At 26.2% G+C, this 26,324-nt stretch overlaps 1 protein-coding gene across 3 annotated transcripts in view; it reads left to right on the top strand.

The window, feature by feature from the left end:
• Nucleotides 1–26,324, top strand: part of LOC100200864 (uncharacterized) — a 78,301-nt gene that overhangs the window by 24,098 nt on the left and 27,879 nt on the right. For 2 of the 3 annotated variants that reach the window (XM_065818186.1, XM_065818187.1), the window contains exons 5-8: nucleotides 4,519–5,566; nucleotides 11,385–11,441; nucleotides 18,670–18,813; nucleotides 25,327–25,482. In XM_065818186.1, the coding sequence (XP_065674258.1) occupies nucleotides 4,519–5,566; nucleotides 11,385–11,441; nucleotides 18,670–18,813; nucleotides 25,327–25,482 (1,405 nt within the window). The remainder of the gene's footprint in view (nucleotides 1–4,518; nucleotides 5,567–11,384; nucleotides 11,442–18,669; nucleotides 18,814–25,326; nucleotides 25,483–26,324) is intronic. The other variant, XM_065818188.1, reaches the window with a different exon arrangement.

Here is a 26,324-nt window from a genome sequence, read left to right as displayed (position 1 = left end):
TGCTACTTATTTAGATAGAATAAATATTTTAATTTCCTATTTTGTTAGCTCTGCTTTCTTTGTTTTAAAACTTAGTTTTTTGCGCAACCTAATATAAAAAAAACTTGCAGATGGCAGTGACCAAGTTGTCTAAAATAAAATACTCTCGCGTGGACATACAAGACAATAACCACACATTTCCTGGGAAGGTTTGTCTACAACTAACCATTTACTACAAGCCATACAAGTTTTTTTTAATTTTTATTTAAATAAAAAATTTTTTAGGTCAATAAACACAATCTACAGAAATGATAATTTATTTCACATGTGTTATAATTTATTTCACATACATTTTTATAAACTTGTTTTTAATGTGGCTTTTTTCAGTTGTTCTTGATTCTTTTTTTAGTCTCCAAACTCTGTATGTATATATATATATATATATATATATATATATATATATATATATATATATATATATATATATATATATATATATATATATATATGTGTGTGCGTATATATATATGTATATACACACATATATATGTTTGTATATATATATATATTTATATGTATGTATATATATGTATACACACACATATATATATACATATATGTGTGCAACCCTCGGAATTAGGGTCGGCATTCGGCAATGCCGACCTAACTGCCGACCTGAAAGTGTTTGAGGTCGGCAAAAAATTGCCGACCTCGTTTCTATGTTTTACGGTTAGACCTTTGTATCAAATAATTTTTGCCGACCTCTAAAAGATTGAGGTTGGCAAATTATTGCCGACCTCAATTTTCCTAATTCCGAGGGTTGTGTGTGTATATATATATATACATATATATATATATATATATATATATATATATATATATATATATATATATATATATATATATATATATATATATATATATATATATATTAGGGTGTCCCAAAAAACAACATTTTTGAAAATAATCTGCTCTCACCCCCTAAATGTGTTCTATCTCATACAAAAACGCTAGGTTGAAAATTTTTTTGAATAAAAAATATTTTAAGGGGTCCCCCAAGATCCTCTAATATTTAATGGGTCCCTAACATTTTCATAAAAAAAGTTTTTCAAAAATATGTCAACCTGGTACTCAAATGAAGAAAAATTATATAAAAATTTCAAAAATAATATTCATTTTGAAAACTTTTAACTTTTTAAAAAAATTTTAAACAAAATTATCATAAAAAATGCATTTTTTTCATTTTTTGTTAAAAAACGTAATAAAACCATAAATAACTTTTTTTTTTCGAAGTAAATATTATACACACACATATATACATACATATATGTATATATATGCACATATATATACATATATGTGGTCATATAAAATATAAAATGATCACTCATTAAATTTTTTTTTGACAACTTGACCACGGCTTTAGGCATATATCAATAATTTGCATATTTTAAAAGATGCACTGAAAAAACAATACTAATTTAAAGAAAAAATTAAAAATAAACAAATTAAAAACTGAAAAGAGAAATAAACTTAGCAAATGATAAAATGAATAAAGAATAAACCAGAGAAAACAAAAGCATAAAACTAATATATTTTTTAATTTAGAAGTATCTCAATTAATAGTTCAAACTTAATTTAATTAAAAAGCATCTCAGTTAACAATTTAAAGCTAATAATTTTTCCTGTATTGCCGCATTGATGTAGCACTTAGGTTGATTAATTGTATCATTTATGAGGCATGACTGTTTCACAGGCATTGGGTGAGGGTTCAAATCCTACTAACAGATATTTTTTCTAATGTTTTATATGCTTTGTAGACCTTAGAAAGTATCAAAGTTTTAAATTTTTAAATAATTAAGTTTCAAAGTAATTAGGCTTGGATTAAATTACTTTGAAACATCGATTTTTTTTAAATTCTTTGTAGTGAAACACTTTTAAATTAAAATAAAAACATATTAATTTTATGTTTTTTTTTCTGGTTTGTTTATTTTACTCATTTTATGATTCGTTAAGATTTTCATTTTTTTAGTTTGGTTTGTTTTGTTTTTTTAGTTTTTATTTCTCTTTCCAGTTTATAATTTGTTTTTAATTTTAGTTCAAGTTTACATTTGCTTATTCAGAGCATTTTTTAAATGTGCTAACTTAAAACAATCGTAATGTTATAAATAAATTGTGTAATGATTGATTTTTTCGCTTGGAAAATGCTAATACTTTAAGCTTGAAGCAAAGGTTATAATAATATAATTTAAATCTGATAGAAAATATATGATTTAATTTAAAACTAATTTAATAACAATTATTTTAGATTTAAAATAACAACATTTATTTTAGATTTAAAAAATATATAATTTAATTTTGATTTAAAAATATATTTAAGTTTTTAAAATTAAAGTCAATACTTGGGTTTAACTTAACTGTCAAATTTATTTTAAAATGTTACTAAATATTGTTCAATACTTAAATTTTATCAAGTTAAATCGCAGCGATTATTTTGTAATAAATGATATATACAGCGATAGAATTTTAATAATTGATGTTTGGAAAAATAATCTTTGCTTTCTCAACAAAATCGTTAATAGAATAATAAACTTTTAATAAAGTAAATAAATTAACATAATTTTTTTATTTGTTACTTGCTAATTTTTTTAAAATAAAAAATCATTTGTAGTTGCAAAGCTGCAATTAAAAATTTAAGAAATAATCATTCAAAAATTTTATATATTTTAATTCCTTATGCAAAGGTCGAGCAAGAAATTTGTTAATATCAAACGTATTTAAAAATGTGATATTAAATTTAATTGTTTAATATTAAAAAAAAATAAACATTCCCTTATAGTAATGATAAAAAAGAAGTTAAATAATATTTAACTTGTTTTGCGGTAATTAATATTATTGCAATAATTTATAAAGTAAATTAAATTTAAAAACTTAAAAAATAAAGAGAATTTTATGACGCCAAATTGCGTTAAGCATTTTTTATGTATGTATATAGATACATACATACATACATACATACATACATACATACATACATACATACATACATACATACATACATACATACATACATACATACATACATACATATATACATACATACATACATACATACATTTGATGCACTATAAAGCAGGGATGTGGAGTCCCAAAAAGGACTCCGGATTTGAAAGTCACAAAAAGATTACTTTATTCTAGTTTTTGGTATCCAGGAGCTCTGAAAATATAAATAAGTTTATGTACTACTAATAAAAAAAAATTAAGACTTTTAGGTTATTGGAACAATTGTTTTTTTAAACCCGGAGTCCTTAGGTATAATGGCGGCAAGGACTCCGGGACTCCAGGACTCCGGGCTTAAAAACAATAAGTTTCAAGTCATTAAATCTCATGAATTTTTTTATTATAGCAGATAATAAGTCAACAAACATGTTTAGAGCTTCTGGACACTACAGACTTGGAAAAAGTAGAGATATAAAGCCGGAGTCCTTTTGGGACTCCGCATCCCTGCTATAAAGTTATTTTTATTTATATTCATTTATATTATTAGTATTTTAAAAAGTAAATAAAGTGTTTTTATAAAGCAATAAAAACATTGAAGTAAAACATGTGCCAAGTTAAAAATGAATAAAAGTACTTTTGCTTTTTAAAATGTTAAATAATAAACTTATTATTAATAAGCATAATTGACCACATTGTTGTTATTATTAAATTTAAATTATAAAAACTAAAATTCAAAGCAAAATTCATTTGGAAAAAAGTTTGTGACTAATATTAACACAGGGTAGTTTAAAAAAATATCAACTTGCTTTACATGTGTTTGGGACTGCTAACAATTTTCTTAAGATTTTTTGTCATTTTAAATATTTTCAAAAAATATTGCAATATTTCAAAGTTAATATTTTTAGTTTTCTTAAAGATATTATTTTAAATTTAATGTGCTTGTGTTTAAACACAAACTTATCTGTGTTTGAATACACGCTAAACAAATTGGTAAATTTTTTTTTTTCTAAACAGCAAAATTTAATTTTTTTAGGTTGAGTCCAATTTTTCTTATATAAACAAAAGCATATTGTAAAATTAAACTGAGAACTCTTTCTTCAACATCTGTAAAGTTGGACAAAAATTAAAAAACAAAAACCTGTTTAAATAGTTTTCAGTTTCAGTCTAAATTTATATTAAATTTACATTAAAAAAAAATAGAAATTAGTAATAATAAAAAAATACTGTTATGTATAATATAAATAATATAAATAAATAAATTTTTATTCATAAAAAATTCTTTGATAGTGTATATAGTAAATGATTGCATATTTTATTGCACAGTTTATGTTTCAGTTATACAGTATATTTCTGTATTTGTTTAATATGTATTTAAATACAGAAAAGTTTGTGCTCAAGCACTTCAAATTCTTTTTAACTTTAAAATAATATCTTGAAATATTATAAAAATTTTTTTAGAAATAATAACTTTAAAAATCTAAATTTATAAACCATATTATCTAAATTTATAATCTATAATCTAAGTTTTTCATTCTTTAGATAGAGGTTGAGCAACTCAAGTATATTAAGCTAGAAAATGAAAACAACACCATTATTAAAATTCTTGAAAATGAAAGACAAGAACATTGCAACACGTTTAATAATCTTGTAAATGATTGTAAAGCATTTGCTCAACAGCTAATGCAACAATCTCTTAAGTATGAACAATGTCTAAAAGAAATAGAAAAAGAAAAACTAAAAAATAAATTATTAAGTGAACTTATGGTAAAAGAAGCACAGCGGTTTAAAGAAAAACTAAAGTCATATGAAGACCAGGTTAATGATCTCCATGTTCTTGAGCAAAAAAGACTTGATTTAGAAATGAAATTAGTTGTATCAGAAAAGTCATCAAAAGAAACGTTTCGTCAATTGAATGAAGAAAGAGCAAAAAATAGTAAGCTACAATTCCAATTAAATCAACTGCGTAAACGCTTACCCCCTGAATGGAGTGATGAATGCAGTGATGAAGATATATTACTAGTACAAGATCAAATCGAAATACCATTTCGACAAGCAAAAACATCAACAATTCAACTTAGCAATAGTTCAGAGCATACTAACTCTGATGAAAATAAAATTTTTCCTTCTGCAATGATCTTACAGCAGGGGAAATTAGCTGCAGTTAAAAAATCTGACACTATTAGCAATTCTCCTCAATTTTTAAGAAGGGAAATTTTTACTAATAATATTGACAATAAAATGAAAAGACGATCATTTGAGGATATGGGATCCTTAAATGTCACACATAACTCACAAGATACAATGAAACGGAATTCTTATGAAAGTATACCCAATCAATCTTATGATCAACAAAATAGTTTTAAAGAAAAGCATAATTCATATGAAGAAATAAATGAATCTCATTTATTACATTTTGTAAATTTATGCGATGATAAAAATAACAGAATATTACCTCCTGCTCCCCCTCGCCGAGTTTCATCTTTAAATGAAAAAACACCTATTGTTAAAGTACCTATGCAACTTCAGCCAAAAAAATCAGCTGTCACGTCTTTAACCATGGTGCCCTCTCGTCCTGGAGCATCTTCAGGTAAAATATAACTTAATGTAAAGAATTATTTGAAGTAATTTTTAAGTGTTTTTTTTTTTACTAAAAAACCTTTTAAATGTTTTTTTTAATTTTTTTATGAGGGTTTAAATTTAATTGTCTAGAAATTAATTGACTAAAAACTGTTACCAATTTTACTGTTAATTTTTATGCTAAAAATAATCAATAAATTTAATTTTGAAATTGTATCTTAAGAATGATTGGTGGTATTTTTAATCAATATAAGATTTCCTAAAAAATATTTAAAGTTACCTACTCTTAAAAAAAAGTAATCTGTAAATAATATTTTAAGTTGCTGATAAATTTACATTACTACTGAGGGCATCAAGATAGATTGACCTGACACAAGCAGTTTTTTATAACATTAATGTTCTTATAGTATTATTTTGCACAAGAGCATGCTGGTTACTAATTTGCACAAAAGCATGTTAGTTTTAGATAATATAAATTATTTAATTTGGGATTTAAGTTTATTAAATTAAAAATTATATAAAAGATAATAAGAAATTGAGGTTAATACATTACTACTAAATAGATTACCTACTAAAGAAATGTCCGATTCATTAACCAGACCAAAAATATTTTTAATGAAAGAAAACTAAAAACCAGATGCAGAGATAAAATATGTCAATTTTATTATATTTTTTATTTTTTTGATGAGTAGTTTCTAATTTAATAACTTAAAAAAAATTAACCTAGGATTCCATAGCAACAAATGAATATACTTGGTAGTTTAGTTTAACTTTTAATAAAAAAATAAACCAACGACAATTTGTATACATTGTATATAAAATGTATAATTTGTTCATAAAATGGTTTATGATAAGTTTCATTATAAAAAGCATGTTAACCCATATTTAAAAAAAATATATATATTTATTTGAATTCCTTATTTGCTGAATATCACACTCAACATGCAAATAAATATTTGTATGTTGTTTGTATGTAGAGTATTTAGTATACAAATAAGATGTATCATTTTATAATTACTTTTTTTTTTTTTACACTTTTTTTAGATTTGTTGTTTTATAAATTTTTGTTTTTAATGAAAAAAGGTTTTTGTTAAAAAGTTAATAATAGTATTTTGTTACTCCCTCCGTTCCAAAATACTGTTCCAATTTCATGTTTTTTTTTGTTAAGAAATTTTGATAAGAGAAAAATAAAATATTTTTAATAAAATGAATTTTTTGAGAAAATAAAAAGTTATTTGAAAAGTTGTATAATAGTGACGGGGGGTCAAGGGGGCCATGCTCCCCCTCCCTGATATTTTTTAAAATGTTTTTTCTATTTTTAGCTAAGTATGTTTTTTGTAGTACATTATTTATTAATTTAGGTTTTTTTGGTGCTTCGCTGCAACCCCCTCCTCCTCTTTAAAAAAAAAACATGCCTTGGCCTATGTTTATGTGCACATATACACAATTGCATAACTATTTACCACAATAACCCAAAGCTAGGCTATCCTTCTATCTTTTTTTTGTATTTTCATTAATCTACTCATGCTTATTTATGAAACTATAATAAACTAAATCAAAAATCCAGATTATTTATTGCTGTAAAAATGTAAGGGGTTTTCTAACAACACTTTGTTCAACAAAAAGAGGAATTGGCAAGTTTCCTTGTTTGAATAATCGATTCTTTCCAATATGAGGTTGTTTGTAGCAATTTCCTCCATGTTGCAAGATTCAAGATTTGACTAACATATGTATTTTAGTCAAATCTTGGATCTTGCAACAGCGCCAGAACATAATTTTTATGATAAAGTTCTTTCTATTTACATGTCGATGGGGTTCAGGTTCATCAATCTCCATCTGCATTTTCATCTACATGAATCGTGTTGAACATATTTGCAAACTGAATTGTACCATTTCCTAAAAATTGTAAGCAAGAAAGAATAAATTTGATACAGTTCTTTATATTTTGATCTGTTAAAAATGGTTTCACAGCTGATATGCACACTCTCAGATCACCAGTCTTAACCAACAAACAGTCAGATCACCAACCTTTTATCAACGATAAACGGTTGTTATTAGAATATTTAAAGATCCTGCCAATGATCAAATGGTTTTCAGCTTATTTAAAGGGATTTTACTGATTCTTCCTTTCAGTTGATGATTTTTCTTTTTTTGTCCACATCTTCCCTTTCTTTTTGGAGCACACGTTTGATGGCATACTTTCTTGTCCACGATGCCAAAGGTTACTGGTTGTTTTAGTGCAAAGGCTAATTTTTCACAGTATTTTTAATTAAGCCTTTATTTAAATTTTCGATTAATGCTTTAATTAAGTATTTAGTTATCTATACTTTAATCACGTTTTCGATTAATGCTTTGGGATAACAACTCATTGTAAATCACTCTACGTTGCTTGTTTGTAAGTTCACATGTATCTCTTTTATTCATTTAAGTGAAAACTTAGTTGCAAATTTTTAAAGGAACATGAACTATGTAAGCTGTTTCTAAATTTAAAATATATTGTTATTGCAGAAAAAAAATTCAATAAAAACGTCACAAATTAAACCTCTGACTTTATTTGTTACAGAACTAAAAACAATAAAGTCATCTATTGAGCATATAGTATTTAACTAAATGGTTTTAACCACTATTAAATAATTTATTACTGGTTAAGAACTTTTAAAAAGCTGTTACTATTTTCTTTTTTCCACTAAAAACGATGAAATGGTATTAAACTTTTAAGTTTATAATTTATTTTTACCAAATCGGAACAGTATTTTGAAACATAATATTTCATAAGAAAAGAAAATTTAGAAATTTAGAAATTAATGTGTGATGGTATTATGTAATATTATCAGAATAAATTGTTTATAACATTATAGAAAACCATCTATATTTTATATAAAAAATGTGTTTTTTATATTTTATATAAAAACATAATTTATTTTCAATAGTTCTTTACATTAAATGCAAATCGGAACATAGGGTGTATTATTTTTTGCAATGTTTCAATCAAATTTATAAGTGTTTAAAGTAACTTACAGAGAGAGTGTTTGAACAAATTAAACAAACGATTTAATAACAATTTGCACCAAAAAATTTTTTACTTTTGGAAGTTCATATTATTCTATCAATACATTTTTAAATCATTGGAATTGCACCGAATCAATTTTTTACTTTCAAAATTCTGGAATAGTACCAAAATAGAAATCAATTGCTCATTAAATTAAACCAGCATGTAACAAAAATAGTTACTTTAAATAAAACTAATTTAATTAACGTTGAAATGTGATGTTTAACTTTTTTTGTTAATGTTTTTTGTTAATTTACAGATTAATAAGTTCAAATCTTTTTTAAACATTTTTTGTAATATTTTATGAAAAAATAACACTAATAAAATGAATTAAATTAAGTTAATGACAGGTTTTATTAGATTTTTTATTATATAGCTCAAAATATGGGAAAAACACCTTTTTAATAGTTATATGTATATATATATATATATATATATATATATATATATATATATATATATATATATATATATATATATATATATATATATATATATATATTTACAAATATAATTGGTATTGTAAGTTAAGAGACGATTGAAGAAAATTCACTTCACTTTTTAAAAAATGAAATTTTTCACTTCTCATTTTAATCTTCTTCACTTGTGAGAAAATTAAGTGAATTTAATGGTTTTGCCCTTCTTGCATATCTGATCTGTTAATTTATATATTGAAAAAAAAATGTTTTTGAGTGCAATTTTTTTTCTTTAAGAAAAGCTTTGATTATTGTTAAGTGTTTTTATTTATAACATACTTATGATGCACATTTGAAAATCGAAAAAAAAAAGAAATTTGTTCATGTTTTAAAAATGATGTAAAAAAGATTTGAAAATGATGTATAAAATATTTGATTTTTTCTTTTGCAATATAACTCATATATAAAATTTCTCTTACTTTTTGTTACAATGATCAATGGGTCTAATTTTAATTTCACAAAATGTTCAGTCTCAAATTAATTTTTTTTAAATCAGTACTTTTTTAAGATATATTAGTAAATTATAAAATAAAAAATTTAAAATTATAAAATAGACCTTATCTCTGAAGAACTGTTAGTACTTATTATTGTTAACATACTGGAGAATAACATCTTTGTGTTACTGTTACCAGTATCCAATCTTTGCGCTATTGTTAGAATCTCTGTTTTAAAAAGTATGGGTGATCATAAAAATTGATAAATTTAAATTTTCAATTTGGGCCACATAAACATTTTTTATTGATTTTAATCATTTCAAAGTTTTCTTACTTTTATAATAATATAGTATATAAATGTAAAATAGTTTCACAATACATATAAAATATATACATGTAATACACATTGCATATACAATGTTTTGATAACTTACATTACAAACAAAGTGTTTAAAAATAAATATTTTGTTGACAATTTTGTTTTTCATTTTTCATCTGCGCTTAGAAATTTTATTTTGTTTGAATTAAATTTAAAATATCAGAGTTTAAAACTTTCTTAATTTTCTAAATTGCTGGTAATTTGTTAGTTTGCTGTTAATTTAATAAACCAGTAAACTTTTAGTTCAAACCTTGATTAATTTTCTTCAAATTTTAAGAAGAGTTTTTATTAATCTATTAAAATAATTTTTAATTAAAATATTGCCAGCAGATAAGAGATAAAAACATAAATAAAAAGTTTTTAACTTTCAAACTTAAACTACTGTTTAATACAAGATAATGCTCACACATAAAATATGCAATTTATTTTTAATGTATGCCAGTTGCTATGGTTATATATCTCAATTATTTTTAATTTTAAATGATTTTTTTGCACGTTTTTGAAGAAAATAACTTTCCTTTATTTTAGGCATTGTGCACTCATCCACAAAGTTTTAATTTAAATAGCGGATACGCAACCATCGCATTTAAAAGTCAATTGTTTAACGCTAATAACAAGTTATCTGCATCTATTAACCACGAAAAATAAAAAAACTGGGCATTAAATTAATTATAAAATTTTAAAATTGTAAACTTATTTACTAGTTTCTAAATAAAGATAATAATTTGTAAAATATTATTGATTAACATTCCTCTAACAAATGTCTACTTGTCTAATGTTAGTTTATCTATCTTTTTAATGTTTTACTATTTATTGTCAAACTATCTATCAATCCAATACTTTATTTTTTAATATTTATCCAATACTTTCTATCTTATCTGTCAAGTCATCTTTCGGAAATCTTTAGATTATATTTAGGGTAGACAAATAAAATAAAAAATATATGTTTGTTGAAGTACATTATGTACTTTTTAATAAATTAAAAAAAATTAAAAAAATTAAAAAATCTTTTTAAAGCTTTTTTACATTTTTTTATTTTTTTTTTAATCTTATTTTCATAATGGTAAAAATGAGATTTTTAAAAGACATTTTTCTTTTGGGAGATAATAATAAATGAGAGAATTAGTTCTTTAAATTTCTGTAAATTATATTAAAAATCTTGTATATTTATAGAGTATATATTTTCATAAAATAATTATTGTGTATTAACGCTTGATTTTATTAATGCATTATAATTTTTAGATGATAACTTATTTAATGAAGTAAAAAATTTACAAAATTTTATGTTGAGTTTTTTGAAAATTAATTTTAATTGGATTTTTTTTTTTTTTTTTTTTTTACAAGATTCTTAAAGTTTCAGAATATTTTGTTAGTTAGGCAATTGTGTTAGATATGTTTTGGTAGGTTTTTATATTTTATTTATTTTATTTTTGCTTTGCATTTTTAAATATTTACTTAAGTTTATAAAATTTTTGTGCGCTCTTTTTTAGAAAACACAAATTTTAAGCTATTGGTTGAATCTGATTATGGATGGAGGTTCAACCAAGTTTTTATTTTTTTTTTACCTGATTTCTTTTTACTGGATAAAAGCATATGTGTGTATGTATATATATTTGTGGGTGTATATATATATATATATATATATATATATATATGTATATATATATATATATATATATATATATATATATATATATATATTTACCTGATTTCTTTTTACTGGATAAAAGCATATGTATGTATGTATATATATGTGTGTGTATATATATATATATATATATATATATATATATATATATATATATATATATATATACACACACACACACATTAGGGTGATTCATATTTGACAAGTTTTTGAATATCAAGTTGGTCCTACCTGGAATGGTTGACCACCAATATAAAAATAATTTTAAGCCCAAAAATTTTAATGTCACGTGACTTTAGTGGTCCCCGCCAGTCAAATTTGTGTATAAAAACATAGCAAACTTCAGGGGTCTGGCGGGGACCTTTAAAATCAACACGGAAAGCCAACTTTTTTTCTATATGGTATATTTTGGACTACTTATTTATAATAGGGTAGGACCAAAAAAAATACAGTGGTATTTATTCCACATGATGTGGAGAAAGTGCCGAAAAAACCGTTTTTTTTAATGTAAAATGACGCATTACTATGTAATACTGACGCTGGTTTATTCTTCATGTTTAGGCCAAATTTTGAAAATTAATATTAGAACTAAACATTAATAATGTTTATATAGAAAGGGCATGTCAATAGCTACCCACCCCCCTCACCCTGCTATTGGAGATTTATAACCCCTCTATCCCTTTTTCGTTGGAAAGGGGTGGGGGGGGGGAGGGCAAAGTTATTTAAATTTTATTATAAAACATATTATTTAAAATTACTTTATTTTCTTTAGCAAAAAAAAACATCATTTGGCTATATAAATATTATAATCACGGTATGTAAATATAATATAATATATTGCAATGCATAAATATAGTATATAAATCATGTTATTTTTTTCTCTGCTTTCCTATTGCTTCATACGTTAGCTGCAACTGTTCCTTGGTTTCTGACCCACGGAGGTGATCTTGTCTTTGCTGCACAGCTAGTATAAGTTCTTGACGATCATCCTCATTGTGAACATTGTTCACAAACTCTAATACAAGTTTTAAAGCCCTTTCAGAACAATCGTTCACTGCTTCAAGTTTACTTACAAAATTGGAGAATGTTTTAAACTGGTTAACATAGCACCACATAGGAGCAGGACAGTTTAACCAAAGTGTGTCCTCCATTTTTGTCAGGTTTAATAAACTGAAGATGAACCAAGAGTTCTCTCGCATTAATGGAGCAAGTCCTGGTGGCACTTCTTGTTTAAATTTTAACTCGTTTATCAAGTTTGACTTCTCTGAATGCTGAAAATGATCAGCAACTGGTTTGAGAGTAATGTTTTTGCAATGTTTTCTTTCTCCACTAGGCCCTACCCTTCCAGGAAGGGTAGGTTCTAGGAGAGCAAATTGAACCAAAGTTTCATCTAAGTACTAGGTGTGTCTCTTCATTAACATTATTGTACTTTCAATTCCATTTAGGACTCTCTTGGAATCAGAGTCGCGTTTCTCTACATATTCTTTGTACTGCACCATTTGCCAATAGGCTTTTACATCCTGAAATGGTACCGCTGAGGGCAGTGAGGTTCTCAGAAACCAGACAGAACAGAAAATCGAGATAAATTCTGCCATTGTCTTCAACTCTTTATTTTGGACAGTAGTCAAATCATAGGGCAGATGTGTACTCAATATCTGAATTTTCAGTAGTAAATGGCTTTTGACATGAACCTAGCATGAGAAACACAGCCTGGAGATCAAACATTGAATAATATTTTAGGATACAGATACATCAGGGTAAGTTCCAATAACTCCCTATAATCTCCTCTTGGAAATATGTCAGTGTTTAATTCATCTTTGCAAAACTGGATAGTTTCCTCAATCTGGGTTGCCAAGAAAGTATTGCTGATGGAATTGGTATCAAACCTTATTAAATTGGAAGAATCAACAGTTTCCTTGATGTAATTCCAGTTTGTCTGAAACTGTTTGAACATTAAATTTTCTGGAGCTGCTGTTTTGCCTGATGTAATTTGCTCCCAGAAATGTTTGAGATGAAGTTCATATATATGCCTCCTGCAGGCAAGCTCTAATAAAATAGATTCCTATCTTTGACTGAACCTAATATTGGTTCTTGAATGTCTTCCAGTATTTGAGGCAGTTGTGTCAAAACATAGTCCCTTCACATCGTCACGTATTCCATAGTCTTCCAGTACATTATACAAAGCTTCATACTGACCAGCTCCAGCCCCATGCTCCATTGCTGGAAATCCAAGAAATTTAATGTCTCCATGAATATTAGCTGAAACAGCAAACCTGTCTCTTTTTTCTTTTTTCCCATTAGTAATATCTTCCATAATTTTTCCATCAAAGTGAGCTATTTTAAGGAAAAAGAAATCTTTCTCAGCAACTTTTTTAACCCCTATTTTGAGCTTTGCAGCGTTTTTCTGGATGGTTTTATTTTGTGCCTGCCAAATAGTAGATTAAGACAGTAAAAAGTCTTCAATATTTCCACCTGAACTAACAACCAAATCTGTACACACATGCAGCAAATCTCTGGAGGAAATATTTTTGGAAACTGAAGTCATGGCAATATCTTTTACAAAATCCTTGGCTAACTGTGGCGTGTCATTACTTGGACCTGGCTGATCGAAATCAAACAAACAATCTGAGTCTATGCTGGTATTTATATCACTGGTTTCTGAGGAAAACTGAAGCTCTGTAGTAAAATCATCTCTCTGAGAAAACTGTTCAACACTGTGTACTAACTGTGGATGTTTCAATCTTCTCTGTTCTCTCTTCTTAATTCTCCGGTTATAAAGTTTGTCTTTTTTACCCAGAGTCATTTTACGACTGGTCTTTTGATCTCTCAAAAATTTCATATTGGTACAATAGGATTCCTTATTAAGACAAGTCTTCTTTAAAATATCTTCGATATTTGGTTTAGCAATCCAGAAAACCTTTCCTTTTTTTTTTGAAATCTTGTCTAGCTTTTCCTGCTTCTTTTGAGTTCTTTCACTTACTTTTCTCTAAATTCTCCCAGCTCTCGATCAGATCAGTGATATGCTTCTTTTAATAATATATATAACAGGTTTAGAAATTATTGTATTATCCAAATTTTGTGGTGTGTTTATGGTAACCTGTCCCTTTATTATGAATTAAATTTTGTTTGGCCTACCTTATAAATGGGTCAGTGAGTATCCCATCCTTGTATCCTCTGTCTATCCATGGTTTCTTAACTGCGAACATAATGCAGTTTTCAGGACAACTACCAAGACCAGAACACTTTGCTATTTGACGACCAATGGTACAAGCAATCAGCTTTTTTGTTGGAGTTATTTTGTCTCCAGATCGTCTAAACTGAAAGTAGAGAATATTGTCTGTATTTATTGAAAACATTATTTCTGGAAGATTTTCTTTAAGATCCTCTTCTTCAAAAAGATATGCCCTTATTTTAAGTCTTGTCGATCTTGGCATCTTGGTTTCTAAACAGTAATTTGATTAAAGAAAACAATTGATATTCATTCTTTGTTTAAGTCACGTGTATTTTACAATAATAATTGTGTACATAACTGCAGATAGTATACCTTTTATAGATTGTTATGGATACACCACATACACACACAGATTGTAAAATTACAACAATATGTCTTCCGCAAATACGACATTATGTTAATTTATAAAACCGCGGAAACGAATATATATTCCAAAATATTCAGGAATCAAAATTTTCAAAATTTGGCCCAAATACGAAGAATAAACCAGCCTCAGTTATACATAGTAATGCGTCATTTTTTGTAAAAAAAAACCGGTTTTTTTGGCACTTTCTCCACATCATGTGAAATAAATACCACCATATAGAAAAAAAGTTGGCTTTCCGTGTTGATTTTAAAGGTGACTTTGACTGGTGGGGACCTCTAAAGTCACGTGACATTAAAATTTTTAGGCTTAAAATTATTTTTATATTGGTGGTCAGCCATTCCAGGTAGGACCAACTTGATATTCAAAAAATCGTCAAATATGAATCACCCTAATATACATATATATAATATATATATATATATATATATATATATATATATATATATATATATATATATATATATATATATATATATATATATATTTATTTCAAAATTAGTATAATTCCATATAAATACAAGTGTGCATTAAAATAACCCATGTCCTATCATGTTTATATTGAAGAATACAAAAACAGTTCTGTGTACATCTTGTAGTGTAAATGTAATTTAAACCAATGAAGAGGAGCTACATCAGGCTCCTCTATGTTGATCCAGTTAAGCTGCAGAAAGCAGCTGGTCAAGAAAGTTACAAGAAAAATTCTTTAAATAAAATGTACAGATGGTGAATCAACTGCTTGCTGTAAAAGAGCGTTCCAGTGTTTTGTTACTCTATTAGTAAAAAAGTTTTCTCGTTCAATGCAACCTTTGACTAGTTGAGGCATTAATCGCTGATTGTGTCCACAAAGATTGCAATTTGTTTTTGAATTTAGTAGAATTTGAGGGAAATGAAAGTTAACTTTGTCAATCTGTTAAGTAAGTTTAAACTGCTGGATTAAGTTGCCTCGTTTCCTGCGATCCTCAAGCGATGTTAGTTTCAGCTTTTGTAATCTTTCCTCACATGGTAAATGTTTTACCTCAGATATTATTTTTGTTACACGTCTTTGCACTTTCTCCATCATCACAATATCTTTTTTTAGGTGAGGAGACCAGACCTGTACTGCAAAATCTAGATGTGGACGAAGCTATGCAATGTACAGTGTTTTCCATAAAACTAGTCTGTGGTTACAAAAAGCTTTTCGGAGACGATTGAACATTTGATTTGCAATTGAGACAGCTGTTTCAACTTGAGTTTTGACCTTGGAAATCATTGGAAACGATAATCCCAAGGTCTCGTTCAACTATTGTTTCTTCCAGTGTACAACGAGTTTTATCCACCTGCGCCATTGTGTAGGAGTATGTTGACTTGTTAGATCGTCCAACATGCATAACTCTGCATTTATTGATGTTAAAAGGCATTAACCACTTGTGCCACCAGTTACCTATTTTATCTATGTCAGCTTGAAGAAGGTTGGCATCTTGCAGAGATTTGATGGTTCCAATAATTTTACCATCTATATATATATATATATATATATATATATATATATATATATATATATGTATGTATGTATGTATGTATGTATGTATGTATGTATGTATGTATGTATATATGTATATATATATATATATATATATATATATATATATATATATATATTATATATATATATATATATATATATATATGTATGTATGTATGTATGTATGTATGTATGTATGTATGTATGTATATAAGTGTTTGAGGTTGCAATTTTTTGCCAAACTCAAACACTTTTAGGTTGGCGTTGCCAAATCCTCTTTTTTTTTTGAATTAATTTTTATGATATTATTTGTTATATTTATTTAATAATTTAGTAATTAAATAAATAAATAATATTATAAAGATGCTGTATTATAACCAATTGTTTTAACAAAATACAATGATAAATCGTACTTCTATATATTATAAAAGTTCATTCAATTTTTTTTGTTTTGTTTTGTGAATAAAAATGTTATCAAATATTAAATTTTTGACTACTGCACTATAATAGCATGTTGGAGAGTGACTATGCATTTTAATAGACTTATGTAATTAAACCTTTTTTTTTTTTTTTTTTTTTCAAAACCATTTGTATGTGTTTTTTTTGTTTTGTTGTTTTATGTTTTTGTTTCGATTTATTTCTTTACTCTTGAGTGAACATCATTCAGTTGTACTGAATAAGTTGTTGTATTAAATACTAAAAAACCCAAAATAACATGTTAAATTCTTTTGCAGTTCATGCATACATTTCGCTTGCTTTTTAACATACCAATTATTTAACTTATAATATTAACTTATAATATAACATAAAACAGAACAATACAAAACAGTTATCACTGCTTGAAAAAACTGTTTGATTTTGCTTTTTACAACATAATATTACATAATAGTCAAGTAATTTTTTATTTTTTTTAATATGTGCTAAATTAAATTTTTTTAAAGTAATTTAAAGTGACCTAATTGTAGTCTTTTTTTACTTTCTGTACTCATATATATATATATATATATATATATATATATATATATATATATATATATATATATATATATATATATATATATATATATATATATATATGGGCAATTCCATGAAAAAAAGGGGAAAAAAAAAGCAAAAAAGTTATGAAAAAACATATTCAAGTACTTTTAAGCAAAAAAGTTATTTAAAAAAATCATTTTATCATATCATAACATGGTTTTTAAGGTGTAAGGATTGTAAAAATGTGTTTTGATGTTTATTTACAGTCCTGCTGGGTAGTGTTAAAAATTGTATCATAAAACCATAATTGAGAATTTTTAAAAACCTTATAGTGCATTTTTTTAACTTAATTTACATGGTTTTCTTAAATCATTGATTGGATCGTTTTATTTGTTGTTTTTTTATATTGGATTTTTTGTTACGACTGTCACGGTTACGACCTTCATTACAAAAAAAATGCTTGTAAAACTTTAAGTAAAAACAATGAAACTCAGCACGTAATAATATCAATATGTGCTAAATACATACACTAAATGATTTTTTTTTCTACCATGCCGTTTGCTGAATTAAGACTGACAAAGTTGTTTTATTCAGAAGTGGTAAAAAGTAAACGTTACAACCGTCACGCTACGTAGAGTTAATTTTGGAAAAAAGTTTAAGACTCTAATGCTGTAACTTTTGCATACTAAATTATATGATAGTATTTCACATTTCTAAAAGGTTTCAAATTATTTCAATTGATTCAGTTGATTTTTCATAGCTTGAAGAGTGTCAAATGTTACAACTGCCACTCTTGTGGAATTGCCCATATATATATATATATATATATATATATATATATATATATATATATATATATATATATATATATATATATATATATATATATATATATATATATATATGTTATATATGTTATATATGTTATATATATATATACATATATATATTTATATAAATTTATGTATGTATGTATTATGCATGTATGTGTGTTTGTGTGTGTGTGTGTGTGTATATGTCTTTATTATTAATTTTAAATTTCATTTTAGATGGGTTTTTTTCAGAAACTAGTTATTGTGTTGAATTTATATCACTTCTTCATGTAAACCCTTTGATTTCTTGGGAAGATTTATCTAACTTAATCAACAAAACTTTAGAGAAAGAATTTGCTTCAAATTTTTTTCAGAATAAAGGTAATGCCAATATTCAATCCATTATTGTTTACAAATATTTTTGAGTCAACCTATACAAATAATAATTTGATTTGTTGTTATTTTAATAAATTTTTACTGGTAATACATCATAAATTTATGATATTTATTTTATGACAACCAATAAATGCTAAATTATTTTTGGTAATAAAACTTTTGGTAAGTTATTTTTTTATGAAAACAACTAACAAGAAACAACTTATTATTTTTTTATCAATGCGGTAATGTATTAATTATATTTTATAACCTATGCTATGCTCTGCTTTAAAATTTATGAATATTTTTTATTTTATTTTACCATTTTTTTTTTTTAATTGTTATTATCTATTTAAAAAAAGCTAAACAATCTTGTTTCCACACTTGTACAGGTGAGGCATTTCTCATAATGTTGTTTCTCCAATACAAACAATCTTGAGCATCTACTTTTCTTAACTGATTTTTTTCCTAATATTAAAACAGCCTTGTTTATGGAACAGCCTACTTAAAGCTGCTGTGGGATTTATTAAGTTTGCAAGTATTTTTTAATGCAAAATTGGAAAAGAAAAACAAATTAGTTCTCCTGTAAAATAATTAATCTTTAAATCAGTCAAATCAAAATGTCTTATCATCAAATTGCATATTAATTTAATGTTGACTGCATAGGATAACTTGCTCAATGATATAAAGCTCAAGCAACAACCAAGTGCAAAAGGCAAACAGCTCGACCTAAAATTATTAATGAAAAAGAGAAAAAATTCCTGTTAAGAATATCAAAAGTCTACTGTGGCCTTAAATGCTGAAATGCTGACGTTTTAACAAATTAAATGGTGTCGACCACCAAATGTTGTTTTTGTAAGTGTTCCTTGTTATGTAGAAGACCAGTGAAGAAACCACTTGTTTCTGTAAAGCTCGAGTTAAATTTGCAAAAAAACACTTAGATTAGATACCAAATCAAAGAGCAAAATTTATTTCATTTCATGTTATTTGGATCAGATGGAATTAAGTATGCAGGCTTGTTCGGGAAGCTGAAGCGATCGCTCTCGATAACTGACCACGGGAATAATATTTAATTGCAAAAAACTGGTCAGATTTTTTAGTCGCTTTGAGAACATTTCAAAAAACAAAAACAAAAAAAGCATAAAAAAGATTAATTGGAGACAATTGCAAAAAAAAAAATAAACTAGATAAAGAAAATAACTTTTAATGCAAAAAAACTTAAACCAAAATAAATTAAATATTTTCAAAACATCGCTCTTTTATAATTTTTTTATAAAATTAATCGACATTTTTTATATAAAACAACATCTTACAATTGCTTAATAAGGAAACAAATGTTCTTTTGTTTATTAAAGAGTTTAATATAATTTTTGTTTATATACTCGTTTCTTATTTCCAGTGCTGGATTAACTGGGGCTATAGCCCCGGACCCCGCAATGTTAGAGACCCTGAAATAGTCTATAAGATTTTTTTTTTTTTATTTATACACTTTAGCACATAAAAAAGCCTCCAATATAAAAATAGACCTCTGGCCCCAAAAAGTCTAACTTTTACAAGATTCTAATAAAACTAACGCTAGCTTTAGTTTTATTTAAGATAAATTATTTTATAAATAAAAAAGTTAATTTTTTTAATAACAGTTTTATGTTTCACATGAAAATTTTAACATATTTAAAACAATTCTTCTTAGTAAGATGAACAAATCAAATAATTAAATCATTGAGTTACTGTAGAAATTAAATTAATTAGATAGAAATCAACTAAAAAGGTTAAAAATACTTTATGCTTCACAATATCACTGATATTGTGAAGCAGTTCCGCTTGCAACTTGAAGTATAATGAGTTTGTAAGAATGGCAACTGAAGCGCAAATATTTAGAGCTACTAAACCAATATCTAAGAACTTAAAAACTTTTCTTCATATCTAATAGCTTTCTAAATATATATATATATATATATATATATATATATATATATATATATATATATATATATATATATAATATATATATATATATATACATATATATATATATATACATATATATATATATACATATATATATATATATATATATATATATATATATATATATATATATATATATATATATATATATATATATATATATATATATATATATATAGCGTGAGTTACTTTGCATGCATGTTTGTGTTTGGTAACCAGAAATTTCTTTTAAGTTTATTTCATAATTATTTTTATTAACTTCGAGGATTATTAACAATTTCATTGAAAACGCAACTATTGTTGAAAGTCTTTTTGTTTACAAAATAAATCGTAAAAATTGCTTTAAAAGATTACATTAGAATAAAAACAGGTACACAAAATTACATTTACATAAAAAATACAAACTTTTTGAATAAAAAATAAGAATATGCTAATAAAAATCAATAATGCATAATATTCTTTCAAAAATTTTGACAATTTAAAAAATATATATTTAAAACATTTATTTTTGTAAACAAATAATGTTTGTTTAAAAGATTTACGGCTTTGCAGATGTGGCTCCCAGAATGAGCCATAGTAACAAAGTAATAGTTGGTTTGATAGTATATTCTTAAAACAATTTATGCTAAAAATATCTAAACTCGACAAGTTTCGAATAATACAATTTTTAAAACAATTCAACAGAAAACTCTAGAACTTAATTTCGCTTTTTGAACCAATAGAATTAGTTTGTTTGTAGATTTGGCGGGTTTTTAGTGTTCACGAATATTCTTTTTATTCTTCTGCACCAAGATGTTTTGAGAACATTCAAGTTTATGTATGTTTCTATGTATGTTCGTAAAACAAAAATTTTTTGTTCTACAGACATACATAAACTTAAATGTTCTCAAAACGACTACAAAATCTGGCCAGTTTTTTGCAGCTAAATTATATTTCCGTGGTCAGTAATCGAGAGAGATCGCTCCCGCTTCCCAAGCCTGAGTATGCTCAACATCCTGTAGGTGAGAGATATAATCTTAAGTATCAACTTCTAACTGTTAAGGATGATGGTTGAAATATTATGGTTTGGGTTTGCTTCAGTTGTGATTGTATTGGGCCTATTCTTCATATTAAAGGAATTACTGATTAGCATGTGTATAAGGAGATCATCAATGATAAATGCTTTCTCATGCTAAAGATAAAATGCCCTGAGGATGGATATTTCAACAAGACAATGGTCTAAAGCATACTGTAGTCTCTGTTAAGAATTTTTTTGCCCGCAAAAAAATTGAGTATTATGCTAAGTCCCATACGCTATTTCCCATAAATTACGCTATTTACGCTATTTCCCATAAATGTTCAATCCGATTGAGCATTTATGGGAACACCTAGATCCTCAATTAATAGGTCATAGTAGTTCTATAACATCTAATACAATCATTGTTCAAGCTAGTAGATTCAATGTTGCATCATTACCAGGCTGTTAATGACTCTATTGAGTTTTGGAATAAAATCTAATTTTTTTAAACCATATATTTTAATTTTCAATAAAATAATAATCAATAAAACTACAAGTTAAACTTTTGAACTGCAGAAAAACCTTTCTTTTTTTTTTTCATTGCATAGTTAAATACTTTGAAAAAATGTTTTTATTTTCAAATAAATAATATATTTAGTGAAATTTCAAAAATATTGAATGTGTCATTCAAAATTTATAGCACAATAGGTGTCTCTAAACTTTAGGATACTACTGTATAAGGTTATACAAAATACTTTTAATACTGCCTGGTCGATTACACTATATAACAATTTTTTTTGTACTTTGGATGAAAGTGAGTTTTCCTAACCCATTTTGTCAAAAACAAATAAAAAATATCTGTTGCTGCAATAACTTCTGTGAATGATAATGCAATTCTTTATTCTAATTGGAATTTAAATAAATAATTGTATTTAAAAAAATTTAATTTAAATTGCATTAAGAGGTTGTTTGCATCCAGAAGAAGCATTTCGCTATGTGTGTAGACAATTTATAAAGACAAGAACAAAAAAAGTATTCCGTAGAAGCAAGTGATAAAATATGTGAGGTCTACAAGGCATACTTTAGCATACCTGTCAGATATTAGGATAACTTCTTGTCACGGCATTTCGAATATTGGAATAGAGTTCTTGAAGGTAAGTTAAAAAGTATATTATATGTATAAATTATAATATAATATCCTGTATTTGGTGATGTGCCTTCAAATTTTTATAGTTTTCATATTTTCATATTAGTTAAATGTTACATGTTGGTAAAATGGAGGAAAAACCATCAACAGTAAGGAAAATAGTCGAGATAATATATAAATAGTGGAGATACAAATTACAGTTTTTCAGTTACAGTTGAGCCCATACTTCTCTAACCAGAAAGACATCATCAATCTAATCAAAGACATAGGTCTTACTAAGGTAAAGGCTTAATTTCCAACTTCTTCAGTCAGAAAGATGGATTGTGCTTCTGCAACAATATGGCTAGTCTTTTTGAGGCTATTACATGTAACTCTAGTGAGTGGCACCTATTTATAGGCAGTCATCCAAAAGCGTCAAAAATGCGTTGCTCGACAGTTAAAGCAACTACTTGTCCATTCCGCTGACTCACTCTATTTATCTCAAAGAAATACATCAGTATAATGCTGAGTGCCTGAGAGGAGTTATCAGGCACTCAGCAATATATTGATACTTGTGTTTATTAATAATCTAGATCTTTTATATTTATGAACAGTAATGTACTCAATGAGTCATCTACCCTTCGTCTTCTAGGATTAACTCTTCCGATCTTTCTTGAAAATCATATATCAAATCAATTAGCATCTGCTAAGGTTGCATCTCTTAATTGTGCTTGCTACTTTTTTACTCAGGATTCTATTCTTTATCTCTATAAATCTCAAATCCATCTTTGTATGGAATACTGTTGCCATATCTAAGGTGAATCTTTGAAGGATATCCTTTCTCTTTTAGACAAAAATGCATTGTAAACATAGTTGGACCTGCTCTTGCAGCCAACCTCCAACCATTATCACTTCGTCATATTTAGTAGTTCATTCTAGCGTTACTCATCAATCAATTAAGTTTCATTTTTTTATGATGACTGTTCTTAAGTGCTCCAAAAGTTCTTATTTGTCTATTTTTTTTCCTAGAACATCAGTTCTTTGAAATTCGCTTCCTTTATCTTGTTTTCCTGATTCATATAATTTGAAATCTTTTAAGTTGTCTGTTAATCATTATCTTACTCTATAAATTTCATCATTTCTCTTCCAGTAACTTCCAACTCTAATAGTGGTTGCTTGCAGCCTTGTTGGAAGTAAAGATGTTGAAAAAAAAACAAAAACCTTTATGATTTTTTTTCAAAGCTGCTAAATTGAAAATTAAAGCTGAAATTATTAAAGTAAATAAATTTAGAGTTTTTTTCATCAAACCTCATATTAAAAAGATCATAAAATGTGAGGAGTTCTCCAATTATTTGAACAGAATGGAGAGAGCATCTTAAAAAGGTTTTGTTGCAGTTACTCTTGGCTTTCTGGGTAACCACAAGGCTGAAAATTATGTTGCGTTAGATCAGATTCTCATAAGTAATTACAGTAAAATGTTATCCAGAATGTCACTCAAAGTCTATACTCTTGAGACACATTTCAATAAATTCAAGAAGAACATGGGAGTTTACTTAGAGGAGCAGGATGAGCACTTCCATCAAGGTGTATTGAATGTTATTATCAAAGCCAAAATAATAAAAGTATAATGTGGGATTACATTTAGGGGCTATAAGTCGATTACACAGTACACTTGCAAATCTAGATGTCTTTTCTGATGATTCTTAAGTAATTTTTTACTGTCTATGTCAGTTGTTGTTTACCAGATTAAATGAACAAAAATATGATTTTTTTTTCTGTCTCAATAAAAACAAATTTTCTTTGTGTTGTGGTCATCAACTTTTGTGTTCTATTTGTCTATAGAATATAACACTTTGAAACCAAGAACAAAAATTATCATAGTGTAATATAATATAAATATTGTATTATTGTTTGTTTTTAATGAAAATATATGTATTCTTGTTTGTTTTTTAAATAGAATTTTGTGAATATTAAATATAATTTGTTAAATAAAATTTTTTTTATAATTATTGTTAAATATATTAATTTTTTATACAAGTTGTTTTTTTATGCAATTTAGAATTATACATATGCCATAACTCTACTGTACATATTTGACATGAGTACATTTTTTGTGTGGTTTTTATGGTATTTTAATGATTGTCATTGATTATAAAAGTTTATAGTCACATTTCTTATAATTTATAGTGATATTTAAAGTTTACTATAAAAAAAAATAGTTTTAACTCAGAAGGAAAAGTTTAAATTTCAAACCAGATTACTTTTCATTGATTTTTAAGTAATTTTTTTTATACAAATTCTAAAATAAATTAGCAGTTATAATTGCAAGATTATTTAGATTTTTTCTATTCGATTTGTTTTTATTTTATTTGATATTTTATTTGATAATTATTTTAAGTTACATAAATTATGCACTTTGAATTTATAGGTTTGAATTTCAAATGTATTATGTTATATAAAATTGGTGATTTTGAATGGAGACCAGAATGTTGCCCTCCTAAAGAAACAGTAGCAGATGTTCTAGAATCTTTGCAGCAACAAAACAATAACCATGCACTCGATACAATTAAAGTTCAAATAAAAGGTAATAGTGAATGAATATATATATATATATATATTTAAATATATATATTATATATATATATATATATATTTAAATGTCAGGACAGGTTATCCTGCAACTAGTAACATGAACTTTTTTAAGCAAAGTCTAGGAGAAGCCAGTAAAGGCTAGAGGTGGTAAAATACTCTTCTTGGGCAGATGTTAAACGCATCTGGCTACTGTCTTGTAGCAGGTGTAGCTTTGTAGGCAAAGACATAAGGTTCTTATGTCTTTGCGTAAACAGGTTCTATCTGTTGGTCAACCTTGCACCCATTCTTCATCTATTAGGCCGGCTTAGATGTATTTATAATACATTGTTTTCAGTTTAGGATGTTGAACGCTAAATTTTCTTTTCTTGGTTTTGCTGGTGTCTCTGTTTTTATGACTAGGCAACTCATTATATTATCTCCTAATGAGGGTACAGCTCTAAAACTCAGTTTTATGGTTCTGAGGCCAGCTTGTAGTCAGATTTCCCGAACTCTGTGGTAGCTCTCAGAGAGACTGATTCTATCAACAGCTGAAAACTATCAAAGTATTAACAGTGCCATGTTGCACATGGGTGGTATCCCTGTTTGTACTTTTGGTGTGCATTGCCAAGGCCACATTTGGAGCCCTTTGTTATGGCTTAGGGTTTAATAATAGTAATGAGGCAATTGCTTGGACTATTAAACAGTGTACTGAGTACTATCTGTGCTTTGAGCCAAGTTCTTTAACAAATTTTAAAATGAATGAAAGAACCATAAAACACTATAATAAAAAATTTGGCTAATAAAGCCAAATAAAAAGACTATAAAACACAAAAAATCAGTATCATCACAAAGTTC

This window comes from Hydra vulgaris, chromosome 14 (genome assembly GCF_038396675.1).
Source record: "Hydra vulgaris chromosome 14, alternate assembly HydraT2T_AEP".
Taxonomy (NCBI): Eukaryota; Metazoa; Cnidaria; class Hydrozoa; order Anthoathecata; family Hydridae; genus Hydra; species Hydra vulgaris.
This window is presented reverse-complemented; position numbering and strand designations above follow the sequence as displayed.